The sequence below is a fragment of the Spermophilus citellus genome, assembly GCF_964194105.1.
Source record: "Spermophilus citellus genome assembly, chromosome: 12".
Classification (NCBI taxonomy): Eukaryota; Metazoa; Chordata; class Mammalia; order Rodentia; family Sciuridae; genus Spermophilus; species Spermophilus citellus.
Genome location: NC_138198.1, coordinates 7,081,331 through 7,106,262, shown reverse-complemented (window position 1 = coordinate 7,106,262; position 24,932 = coordinate 7,081,331). Strand labels below are relative to the sequence as shown.

Here is a 24,932-nt window from a genome sequence, read left to right as displayed (position 1 = left end):
AAGTTGTGTTGCTATTGTGTACAATGAATCAAAATGCACTCTGCTGTCATATATATCTAATTAGAATAAATAAACTAAAAAATTAAAGAATCAAAAAAAGAGAAATGCATACCAATCCAAGGCTAACATATTATATGAGGAATCCCAAATACATAATAACAATTTGGACAATATGCAATAATCAGACAGGTAAAACTATATTTCAGAAGTATCCACGCTTCTGAGTCTTTTGTATTTCTGGAGATGTCAATACAAAATGAAGCCACTAAGTGTTCTTTATATATTCAAAAGGCTACTAGCATTACTAGGAATTCTGTGAACACTTACCTGCTCACAGAAAATCCTTAACAATTCAGATTGAACATGAACAAAACTCCATTCATTTACTCATCAAGCCATTTGGTGTACAGGGCTTAGCAATGAGAGATCAAGAAACAGTACAGTGATGCTGGGGATGTGACTCAAGCGGTAGCACGCCCGCCTGGCATGCGTGCGGCCCGGGTTCGATCCTCAGCACCACATACCAACAAAGATGTTGTGTCCCTTGAAAACTAAAAAATAAATGTCAATCTTTCTCTTAAAAAAAAGAAATTAAAAAAAAAAAAAAAGAAACAGTACAATGTGTAACTGTGGTGTAAGATGTAGGTGTGAGTTAAGAGTAAAATGCTAGTAATTTGGGGAATGTAAAAGTCCACCTCTCTTTCTTTCTTTTTTTTTTTTTTTTTTGTAGTTGTAGATGGACAGAATGCCTTTATTTTATTTGTTTATTTTTATGTGGTGCTGAGGATCAAATCCAGTGCCTCACCCATACTAGGTAAGCACCCTGCTACCAAGCTACAGCCCCAGCCCCACCTCTCTTTCTTGAAAAAATTAAAAACAGTGTCATAAATTAAAACATTTATTATGAATTAATAGGTGGAAAACACCATGAGTATTTAATAGGGACAAAAAAGGTAAGACTATTTCTAACCTAGAGCAATTTAAAATTAATAAGGATCCATCAGATAAATGCATTTCAAAATCACAGTGAGATACTTCATGCTCATTAGGATGGCTGGAATCAAAAACCAAGTAAGAGTTGTTAGAAAGGAGACAGAGAAATTGGTGCCCTTGCACACTTCTGAGAAGAGCGTCAAATGGTGCAGCTGCTTCAGAAAGCAATCTGGCAGTTGTTCAAAAGCTAACGTTATGCATAAGCCAGTAATTCCACTTCCATTTATGAATCCAAGAAAATTGAACACAATGTTCATGCAAAAATGTGTACATGAATGTCCATAGCAGCATTGTCCATAAGAGTCAAAAAGGAAACCACCCAAGTGCTTATGAACAGATAAGCAAAACATAGTTTATCTATATAGTGGAATGTTATTCAGTCATAAGAAGGAATGAAGCACTAACACAGGCTACAACTTGAATAAACCTTTATAAACATTATGCATGGTAAAAGTCAGCTATAGAACACATACTGAATGATTTCATTTGTAAATAATGTGCAGAACATGGAAATCTATAAAGACAAAATTTATTGGCTATCTAAGCCAGCAGGGTAGGGAAATAGGGAAAAAATGGGGAGTGACTCCTAATGGGTTGCAGGGTTTCTTTTAGGGGTGATGAAAAAAAACCTAAAAATGATTATGCTGATGGCTATATAAAAGCCTGAAAATACTTAGCTCTACTGAATCATATACTTTTAAAGGGTGAATTGTATTGAATGTGAATTAGCTCAGGAAAGCAGATATTTTGGCCGAGCACACTGGTACATGTCTGTAATCCCATTAGCTCAGGAGGCTGAGGCAGGAGGATTTCAAGTTCAAAGCCAGCCTCAGCAACTTATTGAGACCCTAAGCAACTCAGTGAGACCCTATTAAAAGGGCTTGGGATGTGGCTCAGTAATTAAGTACCCCTGGGTTCAGCCCCTGGTACCAAAAAATAAAGAAAATAAGACCAAACAGCTCCTTCTAACACAAAGAAGAAAGAAAGAAAATGCTGAAAAGGCAGTAACTGTGAAAAATTGTGTGAGCACAGATACCACCACCATTACCCCTTGTGAGGACCTCCTGAAGTTGCTGAAGGCTACAGAAAGAAGTGGTATCTTGATGTGTGACAGGAACTGACCAACAGAGGGGAGAAAAAAAGCTCTTGGCTGAGATTAACATAAAGAAGTAGTAATTACTTTTTTTGAACTCTTACAAAATTTAAAAAGTAAAAAATCTTCCAATTTTCAGAATTCTGGAGCTTCTATTTTTATCTTTCTGAACTTATAAAAAATAATTTAAATTCTCAAAGAACATCCTTATCAAAAATAAAACTACACAATTTAGCAATTCAAAACAAGGACTTTGATATCACATATTTGGGTATGAAGCCTGATTTAACACTTTTAAGCCAGGTAACTTTGAGTAGGTTATTTGGTTTTCCTAAGCCTCCCCTTTCTAGTTTTTCTTTTGTTTTGTTTGTTTTTTTGTGCTGTTGGGGATTGAACCCAGAGCCTCACACATGCCAGACAAGCACCCTAGCACTGAGTCACATCCCCAGTCCTCTTTCCTAGTGATTAAAGGAAGATGGCTCTTATATAGTTGATACAAAGATAGAAAGTGCATGCCAGTTGCAGGTATCCAATAAACACCTCTTGCTCAGGAGGTCTGGCCTGCAGCCCGTGGGTCTCGGTGCTAGACACTCTGGAGTGCTCCTGTTGGCTTTCCTGTACTGGAGTGTGCACAGAAAGGAGTCAGCACCTCTTTTTCAGGTTCTTCCAACATTCTACTCATACACAAGATTGATGGACAAGAGAGACGTTAGTAATGATTTTACCAGGGTATGTACTCCACAAAAAACCAAATGCATAGTCACTGTGGATAGTTTAGCTTTCCAAAGCAACTAACTTGTGAAAGATAGTTCACGTCTTTCAAAAAATGGCTCAACAGGATGAGGATGGCAGTATTCTCTCCATCACCCTCACAAGTTTGCTCTTCCACCCAAATTCTTCCTATCAGGCAGAACAACTCAACTCCAATCTGCTCTGGTTCCTCTCTACAAATATGTATAAATAAGTATATCAACAAACATCCTCCAGCTAAAAGCCCAATGAGGAGGTAGAGTAACCACCATTTATTCTTTGGCAACTCAAACCTATCCCAACTATTTCTCATTAAACGTAAAACAAATAAAACAGCATAATCATTTTTAGGTTCCCCAGGAAAAACTGAAGAATAAAGTATTTTCTTTAACTAGGCCATAAAGATTGCAGAGTCCCTGTACTGCAGCAGTAAACCATACTAGTTGATTTGATATTTATAATAAGAAAGAAAAACATGAAAATACACCTATAATTTTTCTCATTATTTCCATTATACAACAAAGTAGTTGTATTAGCTAATAGACTAAACCATTTAAAACTATTAACAAAAAATTCAAATCATAACATAAATCCAAATTTAATCAAGAAACACACAGTGAACATACATTTAAAGGCTTGGGGATGTAGCTCAGTGGTAGAGTGCTTGCCTAGCTTGTGTGAGGCCCTGGGTTCAATCCCTAGCGAAACACACACACACACACACACACACACACACACACACACACACAGTAAAACCGAACATATACTTAGCTTTTAGAAAGAAAATAAAAATTTCAAGATGCTTCATAAATTAGTTCAAAATAATACTGGTTGAAAATGCTTAGCTTGTATTTAAATATTATCTGAAACACTATACATATGTTTTCACTTTATTCTTCAACATTGGGGCTACTAAACTAAAATACAGATGTATGCATATCACATAACATACTTAACCAGCTCCCTGTGGAAAAAAGAAAATAGAAGAAATAAACCTTGTCTCTTCTATATACTCTTTCTGTTATAAAGCATTCATATGACTCCAAGGACATCTGGAACTTAAACCTTGGTTTCCTGATTCCAAATTAATTTTTTGTAAATCTTGGAAATAAAGTATAAGAGCAGCTGGAAACAAGATTAAATCCTAAGATCTAAAAATCTGAAATTCCTTTTATGCTCCAATTTCCTCAATATATACAACTATGCCTAGTTATAAGCTAAATATGCTTAGTTATAAGTATCATATTGTGGACATCTTTTATCAATTTACCTGTTTAGGTTGTGAATTCATCATAGAGATTTATGCACTACTAAGAAAAATATAAATTCACAAATAAAGACAAATTTTTACCATAAACTCTTCCTTATGTTGAGTCATAATTCCCCTTCCTTTAAATACTTAGGAAAATACTCATTGTATTCCTGTGAACAAACAACCAGTGTTCAGGCATGAGCAGGAGATTTAAACCATAGGCTTGCCATAATACTTTCAAATGTTGGCTTTAAAAGGTATAAATATGTAAACTCAGTAGTTCTCAACAGGGTCAATTCCACCACCCCTGACATTTCCACAACTGAAGGTGGTACTGGTAAACATCCTGCAGTACATACAAAGGTCCCCAAAAGGATTATCAGGGTGGAGCTCATGAGAGAGTGCTTGCCCAGCATGCCCAAACCCTAGGTTTAATCCCAAGAACCACAAAAAATAAAAACAAAAAACTCCCACAAGAGAATTCTAAGGCCCGAAAGTCAATGGTATGGAGGATGAGAAATTCTATGGTATGTAGATTATAGTCATTCAGATAAAAAGCCAGGCACAGTGGTGCACCCCTGTAATTCTAGTGACTCAGGGGGCTGAGGCAGGAAGATTTCAAGTTCCAGGCCAGCCTTGGCAACTTAGTGAAAACTTTTCTAAAAATAAAAAAGGGCTAAGGATGTAGCATAGTCATAGAGCACCTCTAAGTTCTATCCTGAGTATCAAAAACAAAATACAAACACAAAATAACAAAGAATGAGGCCTAAAGAAATTAAAGAATGGGTCCAAGATCAGCTCAGGTAAATTCAGATCAAAACTAGAACTTAAGTGTTCTGATTTCTAAAGTTAGAAGATGAAGGAAATGAAAATGGAGAAAAGACTCTTATGGTTTGTAGCTTTTATTGAAAGTCCATTTGGTAGCTAAAATGGCTCTGTCAGTAGAACCCAGATACCTCATTCCCAGAAAACCCTTGTTTCAAAACTCAGTTCCATATTCATTCTCATTCATTCATTCTCTCTCTCTCTCTCTCTCTCTCTCTCTCTCTCTCTCTCTCTCTCTCTCTCTCATAAGCAATTGGGAGGAAGAACCACAGGTTAATGGGACACTATCAAAGAAATAAATCTCCTAGAAGATACAAGGATAATGCAACAGGGTCACCTAAAAGAATCCAACAGATAAAAATACTTCATTTTGGATACAATATCTACTCTTGAACAGTAGCAGTTTTCATCTTGTTCCTAGTCTTTTAACTAAAACAAAACATTTCTTTCTTGAACAGAAAACAACCTATTTTAGTTTTAAGCATTTTAATATTGGGAAATGTATATACAATGTTTGGCTTTGGCCAGGTGTCATATTAACTACTTGGGAGGCTGAGGCAGGAGGATTGTAAATTCAAGGACAGCCTAAGCAACTTAGCAATACCCTATTTGGGGGGAAAAATTAGATAAGAAGGGCTGGAGATACAGCTCAGAGGTAGATCACCACTAGGTTCAATCCCCAGTATAGCAATTGAGAAAGAGAGAGAGAGAGAGAGAGAGAGAGAGAGAGAGAGAGAGAGAGAGAGAGAGAGAGAGAGAGAGAAATGAGAGAGAAATGAGAGAGAGAGAGAGAGAGAGAGAAAGCGCCAGAGAGAGAGAGAGAGAGAGAGCGAGAGCGCGCGCGCCTGAAGAGAGGTCTGGACCTTGCCTTGACTATCTTAGTTTAGATAGGACCAGTCAAATTCAATAGTTTCAGGTTGAGGTAATCAGAAATATCAACCATGAAATTTAGATGGGGGCTTTGCATAATGTAGTATCAGTAGATGTGGAGGTTGAATTCAACCACATGAACAATCAACCAGTCATTAATGAAGCCCCAATAAAAACTCTGGACACCAAGGCTTGGATGATCTTCCCTGGCAATCAATTCTTTGTGTGTACATACTGTCACCATCAATGCTTACAGGGCAACATATCCTGAGAACAATGGAAGCTTCATATTTGGAACCCCTCTAGATTCTGCCCTATGCATCTCTTCCTTTGGCTGATTTTTTTGCTTATCTTTCCCTACATAAGCCACAATCTTGAGTAGTACAGCCTTCACTTACTTCTTGAAGCACTTCTAGACAATTATTGATTATGAGGGTGGTTTGGGGAGTCATCTGAACTTGGATTTGCTATCAAAGGTGAGGGTGGTCTTGGAGGGTATGGCCTCAATTTTATCATTTGGCTAACTTTAGGCAGGAACATCAGTTTATTTTCCAATGTAATTCTGGATATTTCCAGACTCTAGCTTGTGTAATCATTGCCCCTTTGGTTTATGTGAACACTCTGAGACTTACTTTTAGTCAACAAAATGTGGCAAAGCTGAGAGTGCACATGTGATCATGTTTATTTGAAGGCCACAAAAGACCATGTTGCCCACCTTGCTAAACATAACCTCCCTCTCCAGTGTAAAGCAGGTTGCGTGTCGCAAGCTGCCCTATAAAGGAAGTCACACTGCAAGGAAGGAGGCCTTCAGCTAACAGCAAAAAACTGAGGCCTATAGTCCCAAATTCTGCAAGGATCTGAATGCTACCAACAACTCTTCCCCACTGGGCCCTCAAAATGAGGCTCCAGTTCTGGCTGCATTTCAAATGCAGCTTTCAGATGAGATTCTGAAGCAGGCAATCAAACAAAGCCATGTCAAACTCCTGACCCACAGTAGCTATGAAATAGTTAGTGTATGTTATCTAAAGTCATTAATTTGTGATAATTTCTTACACAGTACTAGATAACCATCACAACAATCAGAAACACACCATGAGAGGGAAATTTATAAAATGCAAATAGGGTCATAATTACTTAATGGCTTAAGAATTTCTCAGTAGTCTCTCACTGATTACAGACCAAAGTCTAAACCTCTTAGGTGTTTTAGTCAGATTTTTCACTGCTATGACTAAAGGACCTGACCACAACAACAGCAGGGGAGGAAAAGTTTATCTGGGGGTTCCAGTTTCAGAGGTCTTAGTCCATAGCTCCATGCCTTAGGGCTCAAGGTGAGAAAAACATGGCAGAAGAGTGTGGTAGAGGGAAGCAGCTCACATGGTAATCAGAAAGCATGGGACTGTGCAGGGTGGGGGCAGAGAGACAGAAAGAGAGATCTCCACTTTCCAGATACAAACATATACCCCAAACCTATGGCCCAAAGCCCCACCTCCTCTAGCCACACCCCACCTGCTTTCAGCTACCACCCAATTAATCCCATCAGGTGATTAATTCACTGATTGTGTTAAGACTCTCAATCCAATCATTTCTTCTCTGAACCTTCTTTCATTGTCTCACATGTGAGCTTTTGGGGACACCTCACATCCAAACCATAATAGTAGGGTATAAAAGACTCTTTTTAATCTGATTCTGGTTCCTTGTCTAATCAAATCTCTTAAAATAGTCCATTCTGTTTCATCTTTTCTCTTTCTCCCTCACTCTAAGCTCCAGCCAAATTCAACCAAGTACAAGTTTTTAAAAATTATCTATCCATCCCTTCCACAATAAGCTGTGCCTCTTGCCTGGAACACCTCAATGCCATGCAACCCTCCTCTTTCCAAATCTCTATAGAAGTCAGCGTGGGTGCACCACCTTGACCTCAACCAATAAAGGTGTGGCCTCTTCCAGTATCAGCCAGCCCTGTGTACACTTCTGTGCAGCAAACCCAACTTGCATTCTAGTTGCTTATTAGCTGCCTTTCTGTTGATTTAGACTACAAGAAATCCTGGAGGGGGAAAACTGAATTCTATTTGTCTAAGTTAGGTTGTAGTTCTGGCACAGATCTGGTGCTTAATAAACTTTTATTAAATAAATGAATGCTCATAAAATTATACTTACTGGTCATAACTTTTCAAGGAAAGACATTACAATACACAAAATAATTTTCTGTAATCTAAAGTACCAAATTGTAGCATTAATGAAACCATGACTTCAAGGTTTTCCAAATCTGGACATATATCTATCCAGCTTACATTTCAGCTCCATTAACCTGCCACACAATACCAATCAATATCTACTGTTTTATGATTACATATTTTTAAGACCCTCTACTGTTTCAAAAAATAAATTTAAGGTGGGAGTGGTGACACACACCTATAATCCCATTGGCTTGAGAGGCTGAGACAGGAAGATATTGAGTTTGAAGTCAGCCTCAGCAACAACAAGGTGCTAAGCAACTCAGTGAGACCCTGTCTCTAAATAAAATACAAAATAGGGCTGGGGACGTGACTTGGTGGTTGACAATCCCCATCACCAAAATAAATGAACAAATAAACAAATGTGATAAAAAAGAAAATTCAGAAAAGTTTACTCTACCTTTAAAGCCATAAAATCAATAATTTATCTCAACCAAAATCAGAGCATATCATAATTAAAATTAAAGTTAAAAAAAAATTAAAGTAATTCACATTCAAATAAAAACTTGGGTGTTAAAAGTTTTAGTTTATCTAAACTTTGATTTGAAACTTGCTAAAACCAATTTTCACTAGAAAAGAGAACTGGTATTCTTTCAGGTTCCATTTTAACAAAATATTCATATTTGTTAAATTTTTACCTTAGAGAAAAAAGAAATATTACTCTGATTGCCAAAAGCACTAAAGAGTAATGCAAATAAAAGTGAGTAGGTTTTAAAAAGTGAATCTTCAAAGTTACTTACATGGTACCTATAATACCACTTTAACTTTTTAAAATCAATTTAATATTAAAATAAGTTTATGCAGTTCCAGTCATTCAGCAAACAAAAATATTTTTATTACCAACCCCAAAATTATAGATCAATTTTATTTTTAAACAACTAATTCTCATACATTGGTTTTTATTACATGTAACTAAAATAAAGGAACAAAAACACCAAAAGATCAAATTATAAAATAAAGTAGGCTAAAACTAAATATTTCATTGGATATTTCAGACTATAAAATTAATTAAAAACTTTGGACAAGACCTTTAGTCCATATAAAATTAGAAGCACAGACCACATTTTGGTTTTAGTGTTCTATTTCATTCAAAACGCAGGTATTTTATCTCATGGGAAAGCAGCAAAATGAAAATTGTGATTTTTGTAACTATGTCATTTTATAAACTCATATTCACTAAAAGATTAGTGATTATTACACAAGATAAAAAGAACATGGGTCTGTATTCAGTCGAAGCAGCCAGATAGCAGCGATTTCCAACATCTCCAGCACAGTTCTCTAGTACAACACCCTGCATTTCACCCTAGAGGAGGAATGTTGGCAAAGATCTTTACCACATGGAAACTGCTCTCTTAAAGCTGCTGGGCCCTGAAATTTTATTCAGCAGTTTGAAATCAATCCACCGCTTTCCTCACTCACCCTCCCACTTGGGGCTAATGCACAGGCATGAACACCAATTGAGGAAAACCACAAAAAACTTCAAAACGGCTATAACGGTAGGCTTTTTTTCCCCACATATTATTTTAAATATTATTTGCTAAAGTGTGATGTATCTAATAGTCTTAATAAATGTAAAGGACATTTCTAATGTGTTTAAGTTCAGTTACCTTGAACAATTAATTTTTAACAATTATTTTCATCTATCATTACATTATATAACTTAATATTGAGGCAGATAAGAACTGGGTGTTACAAAACTCACAAACCCATTTTATTCTTAATTTTCAATCACTGGATTTTTGATAAATTGGCATCTATAATGTAGCATCAGCAACTCTGTATGATTCTGAAGTTACTTAAGAAATAATCTGAAGTATCTGCCCACCAGATAAAATACACTGGTGAATCTAAAAGAATCCTTTCCAGTATGTTCCTCAAAGTTCCTTGATTAAACTCTGCATTTCCTCTAGTCTACAATACTATTGTTGCAGTTTTCATAGTTTAAACTGAAAAGACCTTATTATTAATTAAAAATAGTGATAATCTATTAAATTTACAAAACTCTATATTCTGTAAGTATTAATGACTACATGATATGCAATTAAGATTTAAGTTTTAAATTTTTTCTAGGAACTTGTTTCAAAAAGCAGAATCAAAAGTTCTTATAAAGCAGCAAAGTTGAAATATGATATTTTTAACTCACATGAGACAGATCTTGGGTCTTCATTTAACTATTTCTACTACAGGTATCCTAAAAATATTTCATTGTATATAAGTACCTCTATTGAAGGCACTTATTTATTAAGAAACTTAAATTATCAACCTCTCTTAGATCTTTGATAGACAATAAATAAAACTTTCTAAAACTATTTTTCAGAATGTTTACTGATACATGCAAACTGCTAGTATCTAATTAAAGATCACTAAGGGTTAAATACTTGTTCTCTCGCCCCTACTGCGTACACTCTGCCAAAACATCCTCTAAGCTTTTAAATATTGCTTCGATGGTCTGCATTTTTATTTCCAGGGAAAAGCAGAGTTTTGTCCCACAATCTGCAGGCCACTGGTTTATTAACTTCCAGTCACATTGATTTCTGCTGAAATGAAGACTGTGCAGTCTACACTGCTCCTGTTACTGTTCATGCCTCTGACAGAGCCAGCACCACCAGCTCAGCAGGACTCAGGCATCACCCATGAGTATGGAACAGATAACTTGGAAGAAACCATATTTAGCCAAGATTATGAGGATAAATACCTGGATGGAAAAAATATTAAGGTATTTTATTTATATTCTAAATTTACCTTCTAAAATAGTACCCATTTAAATGTACATTTTGTTTTTCTTGAATTTATCTGATAAAGTAAGGGGAAATGAAAAGCATTTTAAATGGTTAAAAGTAATTCATAATAATTGTCCCCTGAGATTATACTTTTAGAACATGCATGACTTCCAAATTAATAAATAGTACTTATGGTAACCAAATAGTTGCTATAGTAAACAAAAAATAAAATTTAAGGGAAGCTAAACTTTAAAGATGATCTCCGACCAGTTGCAATTTATATATTATGTTATGCAATGCCCTATATTTGCATATTTTACTGCCTAAAAAATAAATTAATGAGAATAAAGATGAATTCTTAGCTTAGTTTATTATTTGGGGAAAAAATGGTTCAAGGGAATGACCAGAAGAGCACTGGTTATGTCAACTACACAAAGTACCAAAAATTGAAAACAAATTCATAGGGGCTTTCTTTTAAATCAGTTTTAGCAGTTTAGACTCTATATCAGTTTGCAAGGATCTGTAACTGTTATTGAGTTAACATTCTACAAGGAGAGTTTCTATAACACATCATTCACATCTCACCTTCAAGCAATGTAATTATTTGTGGTTTTCTTGGCACACAGAAATGAATATTGGTTAAGGAAAAAGTTACATAGCACATAACTATCTGTTGCCCACTGTATACGTCATACACACATACACACATACAATGGAAAACCAGAAATGTAGCCAAAAATATAATAAAATTGGTTGCTGGATAAGTTCTTCTCTGCTATAAACCAGAGGGTGAAGATTTTAAGACTGACTAGTTAAATTACTTTTCTTTTCGCACAGAATAAGCAAATGTTAATACCATTATTTCTTTCTTCTAATGCAGTTAGTTGATATACTGGTATTATATTTGTCCATGATTATGACAGAAAATATTGGTATTTCCAGTCATAGTTACAAATTAAAAAAGAAGCAGCACCCCATCATAATATAAGCTAAATATAAGCTATTGGCTCACTTGGATAATTTGAATCCATCAATCAATTATAAGAACATTTTCAAATTCCCTGATTCTTAAAAAGTTTAGAGATAACTTTCTCTCTGCTTCTTCTCGTTACAGGGTTTTAGCAGTTTTTCAGCCTAAACATGTAGACTAAATTTTGTGGAATGGAAGAGAATTCAATGGGACAGGGGGTAGGGGAGGCAGCCAGCACAGATGAAAAAATGAAGACCAAGGAAGGCAAGGCCAGGAGTGATGACCGAGATAAAGTGAAGCACACTTACAACGAGTGGAAAGAATAGGACCCCACATAATATGCTACACTTCAATGGCTGAAAACATACTCTCTGAGAATAGAGGGGAAGGTCAATGTTAGGGACTCCAGTTCCCCAGAGTTGACAGCTTAGGCCAGTGGTCTGAGTACCACAGAAGGCCAGAATAAAGGGGCTCTGAAGGTCAGGGCTTCAAGGAGACATGTAGGTAATTAAAGGTTCAACCCTAAAAGAGACAGATGAAGCTTACACAATACTTCACTCATGTGGCTTCAGGGAGCTCTGAAGCACCTCTTGCTCAAAATGATAGAATCTGATAAGAGGAACTAAGACAAGAACCACATGAAATAGTTTCACCTCAAAAAAACTGTCATTCCACTAGGAATTTCAATGTATTCAACATTTACTAAGTACTGAGTTCAGCCATTGCAAATACAAAAATAAAAAAAATAATCTGGTTCTTTTACTCCAGGAGCTCACAGTCTAGGGTAAAAACACATTTATATTATAATGTAATAAATTATGAAATGAAGTTATGTAAAAAATGCTAACAGAACACAAAAGAAATTGTGATTATGAGAAGATAAACACTCTCTGTGACACCTGGGTTGACAGTCAAATTTAGACCTCATCACACCTGATAACAAACTATTATTTCTCCAATAGGAAAATATGATAATACCTGATGAGAAAAGTCTTCAGGTACAAAAAGACGAAGCTGTAACATTATTACCCCCCAAGAAAGAAAATGATGGTAAGTACAAATACTCTATAATCTAATTTTTTTCTAAAAGAACCTTTAAAAATAACTGCAGGAACTTTATCTTATAGTAATAAAAAATTACCTCAAGATAACAGTAAATGTAAACTGAAATTTTAGCTCCAGTGGTAAAGACAAGCAAATATATTGGGAGTGCAATCATTTGTCACCGCACACTATGAATGAGAATATGGAACAGGAGCATTCAAGAACAACCAAAGCTTAGTCCAAGCTTACCATCTACAGAATGTATGTTTATACCCAAATGAAATCAATTCCAGAAATACTTAAAGATTGATCATTTCCTGAATACAATGAACAGCCTCAGGGTAAGGTAAATAAAATGTAATTCTTGCCTTCAAGAAACTCACCGAAGAGAAATGGCTCTTTTTATAATTAATTAAAATATCCATTTCCATTAAATTAATAGAGAACTTATAGTACAATAAGTTCCATTTAATAGTTCCTATGTATTCCGTTTATCCCTGCTCTAAAATAGAACATTATTTCATACAAAATCATGAAAAATACACATTAATTTCTATAGTGCTACAATAAATTTAAAATGAACCAAGCAGAAAATACATCTTAAAGTACCTTAGGAAAAGCAGACTTAGACAAATGGTTCTTAGATAGGATGACTCAATATCACAAAAACGGTAGTTCTAAGTTCACTAAAATTACTAAAAACTTATAAAAGCTGGAAAAACAGATTCTAAAGTTCATATGGAAAAACATGCACAAATACAGGGGGAAACACTGAACAATGTCTGGTATATGCAGAATGAGACCTACCACACATTAAAACATATTATACTTTAAAAATTGTGAATCCTAGTGCATGAATAGATAGAAATGTAGCACACAGTACCAACTTAAATCACTGACACAAAAATGGTACTTTTAAAAAACTGGGGCTGGGGCTGGGGTTGTGGCTCAGTGGTAGAGCACTCGCCTAGCAGGTGCGAGGTCCTGGGTTCGATTCTCAGCACCTCATAAAAAATAAATAAAATAAAGGTATTATGGCCAACTACAACTAAAAAATAAATATTAAAAAAAACTGGGGCTGGTAAAACTACACATCCATTTGAAAAGGGATATAATTAGATTCATACTTTAGACAAAAACTAAAAACAAAAACCATACTCCAAGTAGATTAGGGATCCAAATGTTTATGATGAAAATACATGCACTAGAAGGCAACCTGTGTGGCGAACACCTCAAAGTCCAGATATATTAACAGAAAAGATCATTACATTTGATTCCATTAAACTTTTGCATGCTGGGAATGATGAGATTCCAACAGCAATGGGCACACCCAGAACCGAGATCTTGGTTTCTAATACCATTCTGCACTAAAAAGAACCAGTACTTTTTTAAGAGAGAACTCACTTTAGGATTGAGGTAGGGAAAATGCAAGATTTGTCTGGGACATCTTTCTAGGCCAAAAAATAAAGACGTGCTCAAAGAATAATAGATGTGTATAATATTTTTTAAAAATTCATCAAAATGTATGAAATACACAAGTAAATATGTAGAAAATATATATAAGTCCTATACACTGAAAGTCAGACAATACTATTGAGAGAAATTAAAGAAGATTTAAATATATGGAGAAATATATATATTTTTTTCTGTTTCTTTTCTTTCTTTTTTTTTATTGGTTGTTCACAACATTACAAAGCTCTTGACATATCATATTTCATACATTAGATTGAAGTGGGCTATGAACTTATAGAGAAATATATTGTGTTCAAAGTCTGGAACACTTAATAACATCAAGATATCAATTTTCCCCAAACATAAATGCAACTCAACACAACCCCAATCAAAATTCTAACAGGCATTTTCAAGATTTTATTTTTAAATTAAAAGCTGTGTCTAAATTTGTATGGAAAAAGGCAGTTGTAGTAGCATATGCCTTTAATCCCAGCAACTTAGGCAGTTAAGACAGGAGGATAACAAGTTTGAAGCCAGCCTTGGCAACTTAGCAAGATCCTGTCTCAAAATAGAAATAAAAAGGATTGGGGATGTAGCTCAGTATATGAGTGCCTCTGGGTTCCATACCTAGTACAAAAAAATAAAAAATAAAATTTATATGGATATAGAAAGCACCTATAATACTCAAAACAATGTTGAAGAAGAATAAAGTTGGAGAATTTATACGACATCATAGCAAGACTTATAAAAGTACAAGAATCAAGATATTGTGGTATTGGTGTAAAAATAAAATTTTAAAAACATCAATGGAACAAAATAAAAATCCAAGGGTTTATACAATATGGTGAACCAGTTTTTGAAAATGTGCCAACACAAATCAGTGGGGGAAAGGTTAATCTTTCCCCAAAATCATGTTGAAATACCAATAGCCATAACAGAGAAAAAAAAGATATTAACCTTTTTTATTACCATATTTACCATAAAAGTTAACTCAAAATGGACCAGTGCCTAAATGTAAAGAGCTTAAACTATACAACTTGTGGCGGGCGGGGGTGGGGGTGGGGGGGGAGATTAAAATCTTAGTGGTTGTTGTAGTTTGAATCTAAAAATGTGCCCCCAAAATTCATGTGTTAAAGATAGCTTCCCAAGCTGATGGCACTATTAGGAGGGATGGAAACTTTAGGCAGTGGGGCCTAATGGGAGGGATTTAGGGGTGTGCCCTTTGAGGGTATATTGGGACCCTGGGCCCATCCTCTTTCTCTCTCTGCTTCCTGGAGACTATGAGGTGAGCAGCTCTGCTCCACCACATTCTCGCTGCCATGATGTTCTGCCTTGTCATAGACCCAAAAGGAATTGTGCCAACAAACGACCATGGACTGAAACCTCTGAAACTGTGAGCCAAAAATAAATCTTTCTTCAAGTTGATTCTCTCAAGTGTTTTGCCACCGTGACAGAAAGCTATCACAGGGACTACCAAATAGTTCATAAAAACAAAAGCAACAACAAAAAACATGTATATAAAGGAATCATTCATTAAAATTTAAAATATTTGTATTTCAAAAGACACTGACAAAAAATAAAAAGAGAAGTTACAACTGGGGTAAACATTTATAAAACATAAATCTGACAAATGACTTATATCTAGAATTTATAATCCTAAAAGTCAATAATTGTACAAAAATCCAGTTAAAAAATAGGCAAAACATATGAATAGACACTTTACCAAGGAAAATTTGTGGATGTCAAATAAGTACATTAAAAAAATGTTCGGTATTACTTGTGATTAGGGAAATGCAAATTACATAATGACATACCACAACACACTCTACTTGAAGGCTAAAATTAAAAAGACTGACCATATCAAATGTTGATAAGGATATACAGCAACTAGAGTTCTCATACATTGTGGTGGAAATGTTAAAAATGGCATAGTCCCTTAGAAAATAGTTGGAGACTTTCTTCAAAAGATAAAACTTACACTCATAATACAATCCAATAATTCCATTTCTGGGTATGTACTTGAGAAATGAAAGCATTAAGTCTACAAAAATCTGTGTATAAGTGTTCACAGAAGCTTTCTTAGAAATGGCCAAAACCTGACCCAAATGTCTATAAGAGCTGATGTATTAATTGTATACACTTAGACAATGAAATAATAAGTAATAAAGAGGAATGAATCACTGATACACTCAACAATGGTTGAATCTCAAAATAACTATGTGGAGTGAAAGAAGCCAGACAAAAGAATATATAGTGAATTATTCTTTTCTTATAAAATTCTCCTAAATTCAAAGTAATGAAAGCAGATCAGTGGTTGCTTGGCAACAAGAGTGGGAGAAAGGTATTATTAAGGGGCATGAAAAAATTTGAGGGTGGGGATGGTTATATCAATTGTCTCAATTAGAGTGAAAGTCTTGTGGGTACATACATATGTCAAATACAAATTGTACAATTTAAATATATGAATTTACTCAATTAGCCATAAAAAATTGTGGGAGAAAAAGCTTTAAAAAAAAAAAGCTGGCTAATCCATGACAATTTGATTATTAAAACAAACATGATGGTAATTGATTATGACTCATGAATAGAAAATCCATGAATTCATATTGATATAAAAAATAAATAGGAAAAGAATGGTCCACTTTACAGCAGAACACCAACTAACAAAAAGATAAGGAATGATGGAATTAGATACTCGCTACTTGGCAACTATCCTAGTAAGGAATGAGTCGGGCCTGGAACAGTGGCACATGTCTGTAATCCCAGTGGCTCAGGAGGCTGAGACAGGAGGATCATGAGTTCAAAGCCAGCCTCAGCAATGGTGAGGCATAAGCAACTCGGTGAGACCCTGTCACTAAATAAAATACAAAATAGGTATGGGGATGTGGATCAGTGGTTGAGTGCCCCTGAGTTCAATCCCTGGTTCAAAAAAAAAAAAAAAATCATTCAGTTAAGAATTATTGATGCATCCTAAAACAGTGGATAAAAGTTTGACAACACATCATTTTTTTTTTGTTTTTGTCTCAAAGTACTTCTCCAAAAGATATTATTAATTACAAGGTGAAAAATAGTAACCTTACAGAGTGAGAAACATGGCAGACCCATTTTAGCCATATGACCAAAAACATTATCAGGAATGAGACAGATACCAAGTGTCTCCTGATATGCAACACTGAGGACACAACACCATTTTCAAGATACTTCAGCCAAAAAATGAAACTCTCAGACAAACCCTAATACAAAGAAATTCTGCAAAATAAATGTCAGGGGACAGCAGGGGATGGAGGGTTTTCACTTTTCAAAAATGATACAAAAAACAAAGACTAAGGAACTGTTCCAGGTTAAAAGAAAAAGGTGGGATAAATAAATGCAATCAATGAGTTGGGGCACAAATAACTTCCCAAGTTACCCCGAGGCAACTCAAGTAGAATTCAGACATGGGATCTGAACAGTGCCTGTGATGACTTCTAATTTTCAAATTAATATTTTGTTCATTCAACTAGTGATTTCTAAAGACTTTAGTCACTGTCACCAATCTGAAATAAATTTATAGATTTAAATTTTTTTTAGACCTTAAAAATTCTAATTATCAAGCACAATGTAGGTCACTGGCTACCATTACTAAATAAATATGCTTACTACTATCATCTATGATTCTGTCAAATACCTTTTCAAATTAGTAATAACATTTTTAATACCAACAATTTTAGCACTAGAGGCTAAATATTTTCAAACTGCTTTTTATACTTTCATGACTTTGTTTCCCAATTTAGAAATGCCCACGTGCCTCTTATGTGTTTGTCTAAGTGGCTCTGTGTACTGTGAAGAAGTTGACATCGATGCTGTACCACCCTTGCCAAAGGAATCAGCCTATCTTTATGCACGATTCAATAAAATTAAAAAGCTGACTGCTAAAGATTTCGCAGACATGCGTAAGTTAAGTTTAAATACGATAGTAGTACTAACTCCTATAAAGAAGTTTGTACATACTTATAGCCTGCCACATATGGAGTTGTCACAAAAATGACTGGTTTGTTGGTAAATATTCTTTCCACTCTGACTTTCTCTGTCATCTTTCTTTACTGGTGATTGATGTCTGTATCGACAGCCTAACAAACGAACAGCAGTAATTTTTCAACCCTCATAACTCAAGATCCACTTTGCAGACTGAGAGTATAACTCAGTGGCAGAGAGCTGGCCTAGCATGCATCAAGCCCTGGGTTCAATCTCCAGAACTTCTAAAAAGAAAAAGGAAGGAAGGACGGATCCATTGCTTCAGATAGTAAGCACCACCAACATAACTACAATACTTCTCTAACCATAATGTTTTATATTCCACCTTTCCAGTGAAAGCACAGGAACTGCTTTTCTTCATTTTAACTCATGTTTTATAAACCTGGCTATATATTAAAAAATATCTGGGCAAGTATTTTTAAAATACTAATACAAAGCTGTATTTCCCAGAGGTTCTAATCCAGGATGTGGCAGAGGCCAGGCATCATCATTAAAAAGAACCAAACTTCTTCGTTGCAAATAGTGGCATTTAACTTTCCCAGGTCATTAATGATGTTAAATTCCTGGATTCCTATTAAACCTTAACCCAACAAGGGTGTTATCATTTGTATAGCAGAAGGCTCTACCTCTTCAGTATAAAACCTCAGTTCTGGATCATTGATTTCTTGTCAGTTTCTTAGACTCTGTAGCTCAGTGGTAGAGTGCTTGCCTAGCACATGCAAGACCCTGGGTTCGATCCTCAGTACCACATAAAAATAAATAAATAAAATAAAAGGTATTGTGTCCATCTACAATTAAAAATATATATACTAAAAAAAATCACACACACACAGGAATGTGTACTGACCTCATTATACATTTACTGTATTAACTATAACTGCATTCATGCTGCCAGTAGTATCTCCCAACTGTGGAATGAAGTACATTTCATCCTCATGATTTGGGATCCCTTATTTGCAAATTAACCTACTTGCTAAAGTCTTTTTGTAACCTCCAAATCAATACACATGATACTTTCATGATCATTAGCAGATACGAATGGAGCAGCAAAAAAAAAAATTGAGTTATTTAAAATGAGCATCCCCAGCTGAGGCTGAACAAAGCAAAACTCTCTTCTGATTTCAGCTCTCATACTGTAAATAAATGCTTATTCAGTCTATTTAGTGACATGTTTTCTGTAGTTTTATCCTTTTTATTGATAATTTTACTGTTGAAAAGAGCCCAAGACTAGTGCTGCAGTGCTCCATAGCATTTCTAAGTGCAGGAAGGCTGTGATATGCTTTACAGAGAAAATACATGTGCCCAATAAACTACATTCAGGCATAAGGTAATAGTGCAATGTTAATGAGCCAACATTGTACATTAAAAAAAATATCTTTAAATAAAAACACATAACAGCAGCAACTGGTTGACAAAAATAATTGACTAAAGGCTCATGGGAACCTAACCTTGTAATTCCCCTAGGAGCAATGGTTCAGTTTTCATTAATTTAATATTTGTAGCAACATTATAGAGATGACATTGTGGCCTGGCACAGTGGTACATACTTGTAGTTCCAGCTACTTGGAAAGTCAAGGTAGGAGGAACACAAGTCTAAAAGCAAGCTTCAGCTAGTTGGCAAGACCTTGTCTCAAAATTTGAAAATTTAAAAAAGAGCTGGGAATGTGCACACCAGGCGTGGTTGTGCACACCTGTAATCCCAGAAGCTTGGGAGGCTGAAACAGGAGGATTGTGAGTTCAAAAGCAGTCTTAGCAACTTAGTGAGGCCTTAAGCAACTTGTTAGACCCTGTCTCTAAATAAAATATAAGGGCTGGGGATGTGGCTCAGTGGTAGAAGACCCCTGGGTTCCATTCCTAGTACCAAAGGGGGAGGAGAAATACTACTGTGAATGAGTACCAACTGTATTTCTCAATCATCTTGGAAAAAGTGATATGCACATACATATGCACACTGAATTTCTCAATCTCTCAATCTGCATGACTGTTGCAAATCAGGGAACACTTAAGTAATAAGGCTTAGAGAGATTAAGGTAACATACCCACAATTACAATGCAACGTGCTGGCCAAAAATTTTTTTCAAAAGCACTAATTACATGATTCCAGTCAATCTAATGTTATGCTTACTTCTCATGATTTGCAGTAAGAATTTATTTCAATCTGCCTATGCATCCTGAGAAATTCAAATAGAGAACTATGGAAAGACTACTTAAAATCTCTTCCAAACCTGAGATTCTTGGACTGCAGTTAGACAAAGCATTATTGTTAGACACAAAGAGACATTCGGTGTTCAACAAAATTCTACTGATGCAGCTTGAGATGTATCACATAGTAGAGATTGACTAGCATGTGCAAGACCTGAAGTTCAATTCTTAGCACCATCCACACAAATGATAACAACAGTAAACTTTCCTGAGTAGACACTCTAGTAGGCACTAAAGAAAAGATGTGATCCGTTAAACAAATGCTTTCTTCAGGCAACAACAAGATTTTTTTTTTCCCCCTCAAGCTAACTTAAGAAGACTTGATTTTACGGGAAACTTGATAGAAGACATAGAAGATGGTACTTTTTCAAAACTTTCTCTGTTAGAAGAGCTTTCGCTTGCTGAAAATCAACTACTGAAACTTCCAGTTCTTCCTCCAAAGCTTACTTTATTTAATGCAAAATACAACAAAATCAAGAGCAGAGGGATCAAAGCAAATACATTCAAAGTAAGTATTTCATCATATGGCTGAACACAGTATCAGCGATAATATATCAAAAGAGAGAGAAACTTTGGTCAGTAATTCTGTTTTGATTACTTATTTTTTCTTTCTTCTTCTTCTTCTTCTTTTTTTTTTTTTTTTTTTTTTTTTTTTTTTTTTTTTTTTTGAAATGCTCTAGCTATCTTGCTTGCCTTAAACTCCTGGGTTCAAATGATCCTCCTACCTCAGACTCCAGAGTTGCTGAGATGACAGGGGTGTGACACCTCATGGGATTTTGTTTGGATGACCATTTAAAACTATTTTGATGAAATAAATGAAGATATTTCTTTCATAACAAAGAGCCATTATACATTATACAATGTATAATGTGTCCATAAATATATAGTCTCTTGAAAAATGTTAAAATATTTCACTTCTCTTCCCTTTTTGTTTATATTTAAGATCTCCTTTTTCAATTTTAAGAGAGATTTTAAAGTTAGATCAGAGTTCCTGATATGTTTCTGATAAGGAACTCAGAAGTTAAGAGGCTTTTAGCAGACTTTTTAAAAGCATACTCACTTCTTAAAACTTGTAATTTCAAGATATAAATTTAAGTAGGGCATCTTTGAATAATTGGCGTACTTAAGACTTACCAAGATAATCAACATTTCATTAAAAAACAAAAAAATGTTGAGCTGGGCATAGTATCACATGCCTATAGTCAATATTATTTGGAATGCTGCAGCAGGAGAATCATTTGAGCCCAGGAGTTTAAGGCCAGCCTAGGCAAGACAGTGAGACTCCTTATGGGGACAGGGGGTGAGGAATGTTTCAAGTACTTGTGGTTTTACACATATAGAGAGGATTCATGACAACTTGAATGAAAATGATAAATTTGGCCTTTTTGTAGCTTTGCTAAATGCCCTAGGATTATAACAGACACTAGTAAAATAAGGTTACTATAATTCACATAAATGAGACCCACTGGGAAGATAGGTGCTTGTTACCCATATGTTGAAAAGCAGGATGCTTTTACAAAGGAATTTAATAGTACAGAAAAGAATTAGCAAGATCTGATACAGAATGCATATCAAAGTTAAGGTAAAAGAGCAATATCTAGGAAAACTATAGTATATAATTATACACTTTAATGAGTTAGTGTTCATGAAGAGTAACCCAACATGAATTCCTTATGGAAAAAGCCATAGCAAGTTACGTGTTTCATAAATTGCTTCAGGAAACATGTTGCTCAACATACATCTGTTAGGTGTGACTGCTTCACTACAAGTTGGTGGAGTTGAAATGGGAAGCTTCAGAAGATCAAGAGAGGTTAGGACAGCATCAGGATCCAAAAAGCAATTTCCCACAGTAAGTGAACTCATTAAGCTGTTTCCAGGACAAATTCAAAGGGCCCAGAAAGATCATGGCATCAAAGCTTGGTATTCAGAGATGAGATGAATGGACAGAAACTTGAGGTAAGAAGCAGAGCTTTGCTGGTCATCATAAAGGACCAAAATACACTAGTTGTGAAGCCAAACAGTGATGACTAAAACAAGAAACTATCATACCAAGCATATGTACTATTGATATTGTTCATACCAATATTCTTTTATAGAAATTGCTTGAATCCAGTGAAGGAATACACAAACCTCAATAACACTCCAACTAAATTTTCCTTTCAGAAATTGAATAATCTCTCCTTCCTCTACCTGGACCATAATTCCCTGGAATCTGTGCCTCCTAACTTACCAGAAAGTCTACGTATAATTCATCTTCAGGTATAATTGCTCTTTTCACAATCTCTGGCTTTGAGTACCTATGGGTCATTCTTGAAATTCACTGGGAAAGTCACTTGTAAATTACGGTTAGATGACTACGGCAGTGCAATAGCTCAATGTTCATCAAAAGTATTAATATTTAGTCAAATGAACCCTCCTGCCCAGAAGCTGAGATTAGAACCAGACCAGCCACTGGTTACACTCACTACAGGTGTAAAGTATGCTCTTAAGTGAAATTTGTGTCCAATGTACACTTGGCATCTCTTAGCTAATCTTAACTCATGGACTTACAGTGAGGGGGCACTGGGACCTCTAATTCATGTCTCTTTCTCCAAACAGGTAAACATTTCTAAGTACAACATCAGGTAGGGAATGCAAAAGTGAAGGAGGAATGAAAACAAAAAACTGAAATTGTTTTTTCAGAATCCTAAGAATTCCAACTTGCATTACTTCCTTAGAGAATACCTAAGGACACAGTACATTTTTGGAAGTGACACTCTAGAATAGGATACTTTCTCCATTTAATATAAGCCTATTTACATTCAGAACTTTGTGCTACACAAAAATTACTCTTAATAATTGATAGTCTATTCTTCCAAAATATCATTGTACACTTAAAAAGGGGTGCTCAGACTGCATAGTTTTATTATCATGAGATACACAGTATATGATATTTAACACTTTTTTGAAAAAATATTCCATGGGATCCTACTACAAAGCAACAGATGGTTGATTCCAGATTTATGATCAATTTTTATTTCCTTTTGTTTTTCAGTTTAACAACATAACTTCAATTACAGATGACACATTCTGCAAGGCTAATGACACTCGTTACATTCGAGATCGGATTGAAGAGATTCGCCTGGAGGGCAACCCAATCATCCTGGGAAAGCATCCAAACAGTTTTATTTGCTTAAAAAGACTACCTATAGGGTCATACTTTTAATCACTATCAATACAGCTTGTAAGCTAAAGTACACATACATATGTCTAAACATTATCTAAAGGATCATAAATACTGGTTTAATATTAACTTTTTATCCCACTGAGATGGAATTTTATGTTTTAAACAAAGATGTTGAACAATCTTACATAACTGAATCTCTAAGTTCAAAGTAATGTAATGTGAAAATATTTAAACAGCACTAGGAAACCCCTCTTGTTTACACTAGACTACCATTTAAAAGGCATGTTTTTATATAAATACCATTTGGATGTTATTACTCCCCTTACTAATAAAGGAAGAGAAGAAGTCCAAGAAACTTTCAACTGTCTTTCCTGTCCTTTACTGTATCTCAAAAACATTTAAGGCAGATTTTCCAAAAACTTCAAAAAGCTAAATGTTCCCAGTGATCTCCAATGTTTTTTCTTTTATGATTCATCATTATTTATTATGAAGTAGGAACTCTGACTTCTTCCCATCAAGGCAGCTATTTTAGCTATATTTTCACTTAGTCTAAGAAAAAGGAGATAGTCTCATGCTTCAGCAAAATTTTCCAAAAGTAGAATTTTATTCTCTGATAAAGACCTAATATAGAAAGGTTCACAGTGTTCTGCTTTGTGGTTATACAATTAAAATCTTAAATAGTAAACATTTTTCTTTTATATAAATATTAACATTCTAAGCCTACCATAAAACATTTAAAAAGTCAAGCAAGTTAAAACCAGTAAGCTTCTAAGAAAAAAATCAAGTCTACCCCATTTCTCAGAGAATAAGATTCCTCCACTGTACAGATTTTCAAATATGAAATAATAGCAAAATATTTTCTTTTTACATTATAGGAATGAGGGTCTCATAAATAAATTTGTTCAAAGATGAGAAATGAAAACAAAGTGTCTTCCGTGGGGTCACTGAACACCATGTGCCACGTGCCCATACATACACACATTCACCCAAACAAACTGAAAATTCATAGCAAAGCTTCTCAGCAACATTCTCATGTTTTAGAAACATGAGTCTGATCTGTATACGTAAAAGTACCAATGACATTTCCATTATAAAGTATACACTGGAATTGGGTATGTCTTTATATTATACTATTCCTGGAACACTTACTTATTTCCATTAAAAATTTTTAAAATATATTTTCTTTTCTTTAAAATATTTTTTTTAGTTGTAGTTGGACACAATAGATTTTATTTATTTATTTATTTTTATGTGGTGCTGAGGATCGAACCCAGCACCTCACACGTGCTAGGCAAGTGCTCTACCACCGAGCCACAACCCCAACCCCTACTTATTCCCATTTTTAACCAT

At 35.0% G+C, this 24,932-nt stretch overlaps 2 protein-coding genes across 3 annotated transcripts in view; one reads left to right on the top strand and one right to left on the bottom strand.

Annotated features, from left to right (window-relative positions):
- Positions 1 to 24,932, bottom strand: part of CENPP (centromere protein P) — a 231,925-nt gene that overhangs the window by 154,308 nt on the left and 52,685 nt on the right. The window lies entirely within an intron of this gene.
- Positions 9,358 to 23,944, top strand: OGN (osteoglycin). Its single transcript, XM_081263567.1, has 7 exons — positions 9,358 to 9,510; positions 10,482 to 10,730; positions 12,667 to 12,754; positions 17,974 to 18,132; positions 20,722 to 20,924; positions 22,580 to 22,675; positions 23,451 to 23,944. The coding sequence occupies exons 2-7, from the start codon at positions 10,557 to 10,559 to the stop codon at positions 23,619 to 23,621; spliced, it is 891 nt and encodes a 296-aa protein (XP_081119693.1). The 5' UTR covers positions 9,358 to 9,510; positions 10,482 to 10,556; the 3' UTR covers positions 23,622 to 23,944.